The 13762-nt window shown below is 36.2% G+C and overlaps 1 protein-coding gene across 28 annotated transcripts in view; it reads left to right on the top strand.

Annotated features, from left to right (window-relative positions):
* CAMK2D (calcium/calmodulin dependent protein kinase II delta) overlaps positions 1-13762 on the top strand; it is a 305498-nt gene that overhangs the window by 95155 nt on the left and 196581 nt on the right. For all 28 annotated transcript variants that reach the window (XM_028848727.2, XM_028848742.2, XM_015139114.3 and 25 more), the window contains exon 3: positions 6478-6537. In XM_028848727.2, the coding sequence (XP_028704560.1) occupies positions 6478-6537 (60 nt within the window). The remainder of the gene's footprint in view (positions 1-6477; positions 6538-13762) is intronic.

Below are 13762 nucleotides of genomic sequence, written 5' to 3'. Positions count from 1 at the left end.
GAAACTGCAGAAAGAAGGTAAAATGAAGTAGAGGCTTGGTTCTTTTTTCACGTTTTTTTTTTTTTTTTTTTTTTTTTCAAATGATGGGGTGGAGCTTCTCCACAAGGCAGCCATGGTTTCCAGTCCATATAGAATCAAGGTTGGACTCATAATTGATAATCTACATTTATATGAGCTTCCTGCACAGAATAGACTTTCAAAAGGTTTCACGTCTAAGTTAAGATACAGAGACTTTCATTCTAAATTAAGATGTAGGAGTTTTCAGCATCTGTATCTAATTCTACTTCACCATGAAAAGAACATCATCTTATATAGTTGTAGGATCTTACTGATTCTTCCAGGGCATTGTGGGCAGCAGAAGGACTGGTCCCTAATGTCAAAAAGATTCTACGTCAAATAGTTAAAAATTCAAATTTATGACACAATGGCATAGCATAGTTTTGTAATATTTAATTATGAATTTTTAAAACTTTTTGTTAAATGGATATGACAGCTTTAAATTTATATACATCCTGTTCAGGTTTTGTAGTGAAATGGCTCTTTCCTTAGCTCCTTCTACTTTGCAGTCTGTTTTTAAATGTGACCTACTTAAATGGATAGATTCTGTATTCTTTCTAGAGGAATGCCTCATTTAGTGAGACACAATTTCTCTAACAAGAAAAATGCATTCAGAATGTAATTCCAAAGCCTGCAGGAAAAAGGCCTCTGAGTAGCTACATTATAGTGCTCCAGAATCCATGCACTAAAAAGTGCATCTTTCTTTTAAGAGAGGATCTCTAGGTTCTCACTTCCAGGTTATTTATTTATTATATTTATTTATGTATATTTATAAATATTTATTATTTATTTATTTATTATATTTTTATGCTTTTCTTTTCTCTGGTTCTCCATTCACAGCAATTGTGAAAAAAGAAGGGGCATTCGTCCTTCATTCATTTATTCAGTCAACAAACATTTATTGAATGCCTATTGTGTGTACCTGAAACTGTTTTATGTACTGGAGACATTGACAGCACTAACAGCTGACAGCAAAAACTCATGAAGAGATTTAAAAAAAAAAAAAAAAAAAAAAAAACACGTAATAAGCGGATACAACAGTATAAAAGTTGAAATAGTTTAGGTACATTTAGTTTTATCTTCCCCCATTCTGAGAATGAGTAGCCAGCCAGGTTTCTTCCAGAGGGGCAAATACAATGTCTCTTACTTGAGACTGTAGTTTCTTGTAAATGAAACAAATGTGAAAAATTTCAAAATCGAGTTGGGCTGGTTGTCATAAGGAAGCCAGGGAGGCAGGATTAACTTGCCCTCAAAAACAGATCTGAGGCATTGACCTCAAACTGGAGCATAAGGCCAGGAAATGTCAGGACTAAGGAGATAAGAATAGGGAACACAGCAGCTCAGCAGCTTAACCTGACAAGCCGAAAGGCCAGTAGGGTAAAAATTAGTGATAGAGCTGGATTTTAAACATTCAGTTTTTCATGCGCCCATGGGCAACTCCTCTGTAATTTTGATATAAGATTATTTTGGGAGTGGGATTCTGTTTGTGAGGAGGGGGAGTAGAAGAGTTAAACCTTCTTGGCCATGGCAAACTCAGGCCTTCCTTAGGTTTTATGCTTATATTTGTGTGTGTGTGCCTGCATGTGCATGTCTGTGCATGCGCATATGTGTGTGTGTGCATGCGTGTGTATTTGTTAGAAGGGGCAGTAACTGACCAGTTATGACAGAAGGCAACCCCTCCTTTTGTCCAAACCCCTCCCTTGGCACTTGGTAGGTGGTGCAGGTACCTGTGGGTTTTCACACCTCTGTAGCCTCTGAGTATTTCACTGGATTACAGCAGAGTAATAATTAATGCTAATAATGAGCACTCAGTGGTGTCAAAAAAGATGAAATTCTTTTATATATGTCATTCATGTAAGAAAGCAATGACTGTTAGATCTTCCCCCAACCGCCTAATGAGGTTAATATTTTAATACTTGGGTACTTGGAGGAGTAAATAAGTACTTTTGAAATTTGCTTATTGGTAAGAGCTTATTCCCTGATATTGCCAGAGTAGATATATTGTTGCTTTATATAGCTTTAGTGATATTTCTATTGCTGTGTGAAAGTGAATCAGAGTAGCACTTTAATTTACATTTGTGATCAGGAGTATTATTTTACATAAAGATTAAAATTTGTTTTGGAACAGGAGTCAAGAATTTACTTCATTAGGTCTGAATTCACATTTTCCACCTCATTTGAAATAAAATATTTTGTAAGTTAAAACATATCTTGGCTGGGAAGTAATATTATAACAACATTTCACCAAAATTCTCAAGAAATGTTTTAAAATACAGAAGTCTTTCTGCTGGTAATATTATTCCCCCACTGACTTCATGTCAAAACCAAACGATGATGTATTTTCCTTAAGGCATTGTTTATATGGCAGGTCTTCAACCATATATTACTAACAGTATGTACCTTATCAGACCTGATGAGATTACAGCCTGAAGAGTTATATTTGATTCATACAAGAGTGTGGACTTGAGCTTCAAAGGAATAATGAAGCCAAACTATTATAGTTCAAGTACTTTAATAAATATTAAATGATAAATAAGGCTGGTTCCACACTAGCTTCAGGGCCTGTGGATAATAAAAGAAAATCTTCAAATGGTGCCAAACAGTATTATGGCTGTCTTGCCTTTTATAATCTGTCTTTACTGCTCACCACTGTAGTTGTCAGAGCTGGGAATGATGAGGTAGGATGTATAATTTTTGTTGCTGACGGAATTAAAAGTAAAGGAGACTTTAAAAGTAATCCATCTCTTTAGCAGGATAAATACAGAAATGTGCTTTTTGGTAATACTGTAATAGGTATTTAATCACTCCTCACCTACCTACTCTCTCTGAAAGTCAAGTTGTGAACTTCATGTTAAATGTGAAACATACCAGGTGATATCCATTTTCATTATTGTTAATTTCTAGTTTTAATGGAAACTAGAATTTAGTTATATCATCGTGTTTGGGATGTCAAAACATGTTCCAGTGGGAGAGTGCAGAATGCCTATGATTCATAGAAGATCACTAAGTTATGTGATTATATGGAAGAAAAAGTAAGTGAAGCTGCTTTTCAGAGAAAGCCCATCAGTACTATTGTTATAAAGTCTACTGTGGGCTGAGCATGGTGGCTTATGCCCATAACCCCAGCACTTTGGGAGGCCGAGGCGGGTGGATCACCTGAGGTCAGGAGTTTGAGACCAGGCTGGCCAACATGGTGAAACCACATCTCTACCAAAAGTACAAAAGTTAGCTGGGCATGGTGGTAGGCGCCTGCAATCCCAGCTACTTGGGAAGCTAAAGCAGGAGAATTGCTTGAACCCGGGAGGCAGAGGTTGCAGTGAACCGAGATTGCGCCATTGCATTCCTGCCTGGTCGACAAGAGCTAAACTCTGTCTCAAAAAACAAACAAACAAACAAACAAACAAACAAACAAAAAACTGTGGCAGACAAATTCTAAGATGCCCTAATAATCCTTCCTCCTGTTGTTCATGCCCTTATACATTGAAATTGGGCCAGCCTAGGTTTTTTTTCCCCAACCAATTGAATATGGAAAACATGATGGGATATCACTTCTGTGATTAGGCTAAATAAGATAGTGACCTTCCCTTTTGCTTACCATACTCTTCCCTTTGGTGACTTTGATGAAACATGTTGCCATATTGGCACATGCAAGGAACTGAGGGCATCCTCCAGCCAATGGCCAGGTAGGAACTGAGACCCTCACGTCAACAAGTCTTGTAGGAACTGAGTACTGCCAGCAATTATGCCAGCTTGGAAGGAGATCCTTCCTCAGTCAAGACTTTAGATGACACCCCAGCCATGGCTGACACCTCGATTGCAGCCTGGTGAGAGACCCTAAAGCAAAGGGCTCGGTTAAGCTACGGCCAGGTTCCTGACCCACAGAAACTGTGAGATTATACATGTGTGTTGTTTTAAGCTCCTAAATTTGAGGTGTTGGACACATAGCAATAGAAAACTGATACATTAGATGTATTAGTTTGATACGGCTACCACAACAAAGTACCACAGACTAAGTGGCTTAAATAAGCAGTTGTGAAAATTTATTTTCTCACAGTTCTGGAGGCTCAGAAGTCTAAGATGAAGGTGTCAGAAGCATTGATTTCTTCTGAGACTTTTCTCCTTGCCTCGTAGATGCCTGTCTTATCCCTGTGTCTTCACAGGATCTTCTTTCTGCGCATGTCATGCACTAGTTCCCCTTTCATATATAGACACCAGTCATATTAGATTACAGGCCACAATAATGACCGCATTTCAACTCAGTCACCTCTTTAAACATTCCATCTCCAAATACAGTCACATTCTCTGGGATCTGGAGATTAGGATGGCTTCATATGAATTTTATGAGGAAACAACGGTTAAGCCCACGACGATAAACTATATAAAGTTTTATAATTATACTTATAGCAAAAACTCTGTAGAACTTACTGGCTGTAAAGATCTTTTGCTTCCTTTTTATTCTTTATTTTAATATAATTATATATTTTTCGGATGATTTATATATATAAAAAATCACATAGTTTAGCACATATATTTGCATATCCCTGTCTCCATAACAAAATTCGAATCTCTGTAAGCATATGTCTTTCATATACTTTATTATTATTATTATTATTTTTAGACAGAGCCTCCCTCTGTCACCCAGGCTAGAATGCAGCGCACGTTCTCGGCTCACTGCAACGTCCATCTCCCCGGTTCAAGTGATTCTCCTGCCTCTGCCTCCTGAGTAGCTGGGATTACAGGTGCCCACCACCACACCTGGCTAATTTTTGTATTTTTTTTGGTAGAGATAAGATTTCACCATGTTGGCCAGGCTTGTCTTGAACTCCTGGCCTCAGGCAATCCACCTGCCTCGGCCTCCCAAAGTGCGGGGATTACAGGGGTGAGCTACTGTGCCCAGCCTCTTTGCTATACTTTAGGTGTAACACTTTGCAGTATTTATGGTATTGCTGTTAGAGGCATTTTCAAAATCTACCTTTACTTTTTGTATTTGCTTGTATACTTCTAAATAAGTTGGAAATAGCTTAAGAGTAAGGACTTGTTAAAAAGATAGGGAGTTTGAAGAATTTACTTTTATTTGAAGTAGGTATAATTTTAGATAATGGTAGGTCCAGAGAATATCTGTCTTTGTATTTGGGAATCAAGATACAATGGAGATACACTGTTAGAGACTATCTAATGCTGGGCTGATTTATTAAGACACTGTGTTTTTGACACTTTGAGCTATTAATAGCACTGTACGTGTTTAAAATATTTTTCTAAATGGCCAAAAAATATCTACATTATATACAACAGTTCATTATAGCATACACCAGTGGTTCCCAAAGTGCGTCTGCAGACCCAGGGAGTGCCAAAAACTCTCTTAGGGGATCTTCAAAGTCAAAACTATTTCCAAACTAAAACCAAACATTATTTGCCTTTTATTTTAAAAAGTGTTGACATTTTTATATGTGTTGACATGTGTTGCATCATAAATGCAAAAGAAACAGAGGATGAGATTGCTGGAGGCTTTGCATTAATCAAGGCAGTGGTGTTAAACTACTGGTATTTGTATTTTAAAATACGGATGATAATATTGCCAATATAAGAGGGTTGTTGTAAGATTTAAATCAGATATTTTGTGTATAAGTTTTCAACTAATGACCAGTATACACTGCTACCCTTATCAGCAACATGTGTTTCTACCATGTTTTTGTCTCTCACTACCATTTATTTTGTGTTGTGATGAGTGATTTTAGTTACGTTTATGTGTATACGTACTGCCACCAAAAAATCAAAGAAGAATATTAAGATAATTCTTAAAACACAAGTTTATAGTGGTTCATGTTTCTTCAAAGAAATGGTTAGGGAAACATAGATAGGTGAAGATGAGCAAGCAATTAGGGATTTTTGGAAATCTTTGATATTACGAAGAGCATCATAAACCTAGGAAGTTGAACCAACAATTGTAAGGAAATTGGTTAACAGAGCGTATGACTGAACAGAGAACATTCTCCATTAGGGATAAACTATAATTACCTGATTTAGCACTTCTTCCATTGGCAATTCAATTTCCATATATGCATCCTCTGCTCTAAATTGGTATGTCTATATTGGGTTATTTAACTTGTTACAATAATATATACTTAATGTAAAAATGAGAAAGAATAGTATTGTTTTGTGCAATTTCTACTATTTTCCCCAAGTCTAAATTTAGCACTGTTCTATACTGCACTCTGTCAAACATCAAGTCAATGAAAAATAAAATTAGATTGTTGAACTATGTGCTATTCACTGAATTCTAAATTTGAACTATCATTGTTTCAAAATGAAATCAAAGGATAAGTAAATGCAAAGGCCTTATGTCATTTTGTTATGATGTTTATTGCGTTTTATTATTTTTTGCTTTATTTATTTTTGCCTTATTCTGTTTTTTTAAAACAGATCATCAGAAACTAGAAAGAGAAGCTAGAATCTGCCGTCTTTTGAAGCACCCTAATATTGGTGAGAACATATTTTTAATGTTTTTAAAATGTTAATTTAAAATTTTATGTTATGTACCACAATAAAGTGCTAATTTGATAATCTAGAATATTTATAACTTTTAAAAAATAGGTTCCTAACTTTCAATCTTGGTTACATTTGATTCCTCAAAGTTTTTCTGTGTTTGTTGTTTGTTTTTTGATGCAATCTTTGAAGTAGAAATGTGAAAAATTAAACTAAGTTTGTAGAAACAAAGATACTAAATTAATTAATGGTATATGTTTCCTGTTGCGCTGAAAGTTGACTGTATACCAACCAGTGGAAAACCTGAGTGTAATTTAAAGAATAAATAAATAAATTTAGGTAATCCCTGATTATATTAGCTTTATTTTAACCACATAATTTGGAGTTTGCTATGTTAATGAGTTCAGTGTCCTTTCTGTAGAGTTGTATAAAATGAAAACAATAATCCTTTACCTAATTGGGAAAATAGTTGTGAAGGTAAAAATGAAACAAGTATAACAATTTTTTGAAGTTATATATATATTTTTTCAAAAGTTTATGATTATGTATAAACACTTTAAAAAATAATATAAGGTCTCATTTGAATAGTGCTTTTATGTGTCTTTAAGAATTGCTCAGCTACTGCTGCTGAAGTATAGAAAGACAGGATTTATGTCATCACTTTAGTCAACTCAATTACATTCCATATATTCTGTTAAAAGTTTACTTTAGGCCAGGTGCGGTGACTTATGCCTATAATCCCAGCTCTTTGGAGGGCTGAGGCAGAAGGATCACTTGAACCCAGGAGTTCGAGACCAGCCTGGTCAATGTGACAAGACCGTATTTCTACAAACTATTGAAAAAATTACCTGGATGTGGTAGTGTGCATGTATGGTCCAAGGTACTAGAGAGGCTGAGATGGGAGGATCGCTTGAGCCCAGGAGGTTGAGGCTGCAGTGAGCCATGCACTTCAGACAGCCTGGGTGACAGAATGAGACCTTGTCTCCAAAAACAAAAAAGTTCACCTTATAGTTACTGATTTGATTCCAGAAATAGTAAAAGGACTTCAGAATATTTATCTCTCATGAATTATAAAATAGCATAACTGTTTTCAAAATTTTTAAAAAGTGATGAATATAAGAAACAAAGAAGAAAAGCACAGGAAAGAAAAAGTAAATCCAGAAATATGTGTAAACTAGATTCTGTGATAGTAGGTTTGATTATTTTGGAAAAACGTTACTGTCCCAGCTCCCTCAATTTTATTGTTAACTTAAGTATTTCTGATCTAGAAGCAGTGAGAAAAGGGGTAATAGTGATGTAGAATTTGCAAAATCTTTCACTGAAAAGTTTACAGGTGTTTTAATTTTATGTGTAGGAGCATTCAATTTCTGTTCTTGCTTTGACGTTTTTAGTATCCTGCACTTAGTGGGTGCATCTTAGGGTCTTAAGTGAATGGCTACTATGGGTAAAAAAAATTGTAACAGTGGCAAATTCACCTATATCATTCACTCACTCAACAAGTTACATTTCTAGGTGTATAGTAGGAACAAAACGTACTGCCAGCTGACTAAAAGGAACCTTCTGGTTTGAGGAGAGAACAAAACAACTCTGACATATAAATCTACTTCTTTACAAGCATTTTTTTCTGACAAAAATTTATGGCATTTCTTGTTTGGCTGTATTGGTTTGCTAAGACTGCCAGTAACAGAGTACCACAAACTGGGTGGTTTAAGCAACAGAAATTTATTTTCTCATAGCTCTGGAAGCCAGAAATCTAAGATGAAGGTGTTGTCAGGTTTGGTTTCTTCTGAGACCTCCTTCCTAAGCAAGTAGGTGGCTGTCATCTCCCTGTGTCTTCACATGGTCTTCCCTCTGTATGATGTCTGTGTCCTCATTTCTTCTTGTAAGGACACCAGTCATATTGGATTAGGGCCCACACTGATAACCTCATTCTCACCTAATTATCCCTTTAGACACTTTATATGCAAATAATACAGTCACATTCTGAAGTATCAAGGTTAGTATAACAACACAGGAATTTTGGGAGGACATCATTTGCCCATAACATTTAATTACCCAATGAACCACTATAGTTCAAAGATTACTTCTCTTGCTCAGGTTTAAGATAAAATCAAATCTTGTTTAGTGAACTTGCAATTCTGGTGCAGAAAGTTGTTATTTGTTTGTTTTGGTTTGGTTTGGTTTGTATGAGGTCCTCCTATGAGACTCAATTTTTGTGGATAATGAAACTAGTTTCTTCCATTTCCTCTAGGATACCAAAGTCAAACATTCGAAAAACTGCCAAGGTAAAACAAGAACTGTTTTCATTCTGACACTACATACAGACTAAACTTATAAAAAGAGAAACTATGCTGGGGAAGTTCTAAACCTTTGTGACCTAGATAGCATCATCAACACCTTCTGACGCAGTGTACATCTTTTTTCGGGGCTCCATAACAGCCAAAGGTCATAATTCCTTGGTTACCTCACTAGAGGTTTTCTTCCATCTTTTAAGGTTTCAGGAGTACAAAAGGAACTGTGACAATTTTAGGTCCTTGAACCCTAGGACCCATTTCTAACCACAAGAGAGATTTCGAGTGATCCTTTATCTCAGGGTATAAGTCATGGATGGATTAAATTTATGAGACATAATCTCAAAAATTATAACACTGGCAAATTCACCTATATCATTCACTCACTCAACAAGTTACATTTCTAGGTGTATAGTAGGAACAAAACAGACCAATATCCCTGCCCTCATGGAGCTTGCATTTTTGGGGGAGACAGACAGTAAACAAAGCACTGGGTATTAGATGGTGATAACTGTTGAGGAAAAAAAGGAAGCAGAGAGGGAAATACAGGGTGTTGGAGTATTCCAATTTTAAATAGTTGGTCAGGACCATTTCATAGAGAAAGTGAAATACATTTGAATGAAAACCTAAAAGATGGGAGGAAGGAAGTCATTTGGCTCCCCGGGGCGGGGGTGGGGAGGAACATTGTAGGCAGAGGGAACAAACAGCCTGCATAAGGGCCCTAAGGTCAGTAGATTCTACCAAAGCTTTTTATCTAATGAGAGAAATAGGGATGAATTCTTTTTCATTTTATCTTACCTTAACTGATGAATCTCCATGCCATGTAATCTGACAGTGTTGTGTTTATTCATGTAAAGAACGATTTTAAAACAACATCCATAACAACAGTGACTGTCATAAAATAGTAAGCAACAGCCAACAAAGGAGGAGTGTTTTAAAGACAGATGCCATCATGGACATCTGCAAATGCATTGGAGAGTAGTTGAACCCACGGTTATGAGGGGAGTACTGCAGGAAGAGATCATCTCACTAGTTAACAGCACCACATGAATCACTAGTACTCAATCATGACTGAATCAGATTACACAGGGAAAACAGCATTTGCTCTTGATTTCCCTGACATAGGTAATGTGATATGTAAGTAATATCAGACTCTTATCCTCTTCTCCCTTTTCTCTATTTTATTATTTGCTTGGTTTTAAAATCAGCTAGGCTTTAGAACTTTAAGGAAGGAAATAACTATTTTTGACAGTGTTTTCCCCTGTGAAAAGGTGCTTGTTTCATTTTTATATTTGCATGTGTCTTTCTCTTGGCACAGAATCAATAATCTTGAAAACTTGCAGCAAGTAAAAGGTTCCTCCCAAAAATACACATTTTAAACCAACTAAAAATGGCGATTCATTAAACTACTTTTTTTCATGTGTTATTTTTTATGTTTTTCTGATTTTAAAAGTAATACAGTTAGTGGAAAATTTGGAAAATACAACATTGTATAAAGAAGAAACTGGAGGGCTCAACTTTTAATATTTGATTTATTCATTTTTTCCTTTTTATAATAAATCTTATATATATGCTAATTTTCAGCATTCTGTTGTGTACATTTTCATACCCCTTTAGATATACTATGAAAATGGTCTCACCCAACAAAATTTCTTGAGTATATAACCATTGGCAAGCTTTGTTCTAGGCTATATGCACTGGTGATGAAACAGTGACTAAGAGAGACAATGCCCCTCTTTTCCCAAAGCTTTTCATCCTAGCGTATAAACAAAACATCATAATAATGTCATAAGGATTAGTTCTATGCAGAGAATTGAAATAGGGTAATTTGATACCAGGGGACCGGATGGCTACTATCAAAAACACACAGAGCCAGACACCAGTTAAAGCTGATATAGATTTTATTTTATGCTATTGCAATCAGGGAAAGAACTGAACTTCATTCCAAGCACAGCAATGACAGCTGGGGATTTATAGTCAAGGAGCAGAGTGAGGGGGTCAGTGGATGGAAGATTTTTAAGAGGAGACATCAAGGATAGGGAGATTCTTGCTGAACTGGACTAACAAGATTCTTGCTAAAGGCAGGCCAAGGACTTAGACATTAAGGGTAGAGAATGAAGACCTTGATCAGATATCAAAGGTGGGAAATCACTTAGTAGGATTCTTCATTTAGACTGGCTTCTGAAGGTTAGGGACATTGCCCAAAGATGAGATCTAGTTGAAAAGAGGAACCTGCCTGATGTTTGGTTAGGGAGAGAGTCTTGGTCACACTGCTTTAGAGTGGCTTCTCAGGCAAGATGTATCATTGGAGGTCACATTTAAACTGATATCTAAATGACAAGTAGAAGCCATCATGAAAAAGAGAAAGAGTTTCAGGCACAAAGAGCCCTCTTTGTTAGGGGAAAAGTGGGGAAACCAGTAGATGGACTGCCTTGGGGGAAAGGGAGTGACTGAACAGGGTAGGTAGATATTTAACCATGTAGGGTTTCGTTAACTAGATTTGGGAGTTTGGGTTTCATTCTACATGCAATGGGAAACCAATAGTAGGGTTTTAAGCAAAAGTGTATCATAATCTGCTTTGCTGTGTCTGCTGTGTGTAAAATGGTTTCCTAGTCACTTGAGCACAAGTGGGTACATTCAAGCTATTCTCCTGCCTCAGCCTCCCGAGTAGCTGGGATTACAGTCACGTGCCACCACACCCAGCTAATTTTTGTATTTTTAGTAGAGACGGAGTTTCGCCATGTTGGCCAGGCTAGTCTCGAACTCCTGATCTTAGGTTATCTGCCCACCTCGGCCTCCCAAAGTGCTGGGATTACAGGCATGAGCCACCATGCCTGGCCAGTTGTCTTCTATTTCTAATGATTAAGCTTGATTGAGTTGAATAACGCTAACTCTGTTGTAGCTAAAGTACTAGTAGACTACGAAGATGAAAGAGACCAAAAAATGACCAAAAAGATATCATAATTTTAAAAGACAAATAATTATGTATGCAACTGAAATATAGTGTGATTATATACTATAATGAAACTATTAATAAGGTGCCATGGGAGCGCCAACATACAAGCTAAGAATCTTAACTGAAATATACTGGATGGTGAACAGAATTTTGCCATAAAGTTGTAGGGATTGGACTGAAGAGCGTTATAGAAAGACAGGCCCACAAAAGAAAAAAATAGAGTTTAAAGTCTTTGTCACACTTGAATGACTGAAAACTTGTAATGATTGGTATACTATGTGTGTGTGTCAGAAATAAAAGTTAATTGAGAATAACAGTGGAGAGTCTGGGAAGGAATTTGATTTTTAATCTGGAGAAAATGAAGAATTAATTTAAGATTTATTTAGTCAATTCATAATTATATCAGTTTTTTAGGACAGATTTAGTAGTAATAAGCACAATTATGTGGTGTCAGGAAAAATTGGTGTTGAAAGAGCATCTGAAAGTCTCTGGAGTGAATGTAGGTATAAGGCATGATGAGTTCCTCAACCATAGCAATGGGAACAGAGTTGCAAGGAGGGCAAAGCTACCAAAGATGTTGCTGTGGAATCAGATCTTGAGCAGTAATTAACTTGTGGCAGATGGGTTAGGAGGTTTCTCTGAGGTTTCTAGTTTGTGTGACTAGAGAGATGTTGATCCCTTTAACTGACAATAGGGAACAAAGGAGGAAAAAACATTGGGAGAAATTAGAAATTTCACTGATTTGAAAACATTATTTTTTTAAGGATTGGAACATACCCATTATGGGGGACCATGGACAAAAAGGAAGACTAGAAGTCACAAATGCCACTACCCAAACCTCTGATCTTTCACTTTTTGGCAGAAGATATAAGCTTCTTACCATGTTGGCATCCTCTTCAGGATGGAAATACTTGGCGGTGACTGTAATCATCTTTCTTAGACTAAGGCTGAATGCTGCTAAGTCCCAAGCAGTCAAGTTGGGTGCTCAAAGTATCTATTGAAAAAGCAACATAACATCTGTAGCAACTCCATCACCACCTAACTGTGATTGAGCACTTAGTTCTAGGATGCTTTTTTCCCCTCATTCTGTCCACTAAAGTAAAGCGCACTTCTTACTGGTCCCTTGTGCCTTTCCCAAACATGTATCTTTCATTGGTTCAACTACTTTAATGTGTATATATCCCCTCTGACTTGCATGTGGGATACCACATAGAACCCTAGAGAGTATGAATATATGTTTTGAGTCATCTACATGTATGGGATAGTGAGAGCATGTGAACGTGCCCAGCAGTATATTACCAAGGGGGCCATAGACAGAAGATGAAAAATACTTATTTGTAAAAATTTGACTTTTTCTTTTAAGGAGCAATAACAACAGCCATTTTCTTAGATTACTTTCATTCTGAATATATTTGAAAACATTTAATATATAAAAGAGCTAAATTTTTATTCTAGATGAATAAAAGGAAACTATATTTGGGAACAAAATATTTTGAGATGTACAGAAATGCAGTATAGGCTTCTTTTTACAATAATAATCCAACTATCCTGATTTTAAATTGCGTTATATCAATTTATACTCTAAGAAAAGTAGGAAGACTATAAATTTTACCTACAGGCTTAATTTTGTTAAAGCTTTAATGAGTTACTATTTTGAAGATCATTATTTTCCTTCTGCCATTCGCCTTCTTCCAAATAATTTCTCATTTAAAAGTTGTAGTGCCAAATGTTCATTTAAGCTTATTTGTTAGGAACTCTCCAAGAGAACTCTGATAAAACATGATTTTCAAATGTTATTCTCATATGTGTTGATTATTCCAGTGACCTTTTCTTTTGATATTTCTTATATAAATCTGCCCTTCAAAATTAAATTACATCTTCTGGTCATTTTCTAAGAATATATTCATAATATGGACGAGAGAAAAGAGATGGAACAGTTTTTCCCCCACAGAAAGACAGAGGATCATTCATTTAA

Source organism: Macaca mulatta, chromosome 5, assembly GCF_049350105.2.
Source record: "Macaca mulatta isolate MMU2019108-1 chromosome 5, T2T-MMU8v2.0, whole genome shotgun sequence".
Lineage (NCBI taxonomy): Eukaryota > Metazoa > Chordata > Mammalia > Primates > Cercopithecidae > Macaca > Macaca mulatta.
The sequence above is the reverse complement of the archived record's forward strand: the minus strand, read 5'-3'. Positions and strand labels throughout refer to the sequence as shown.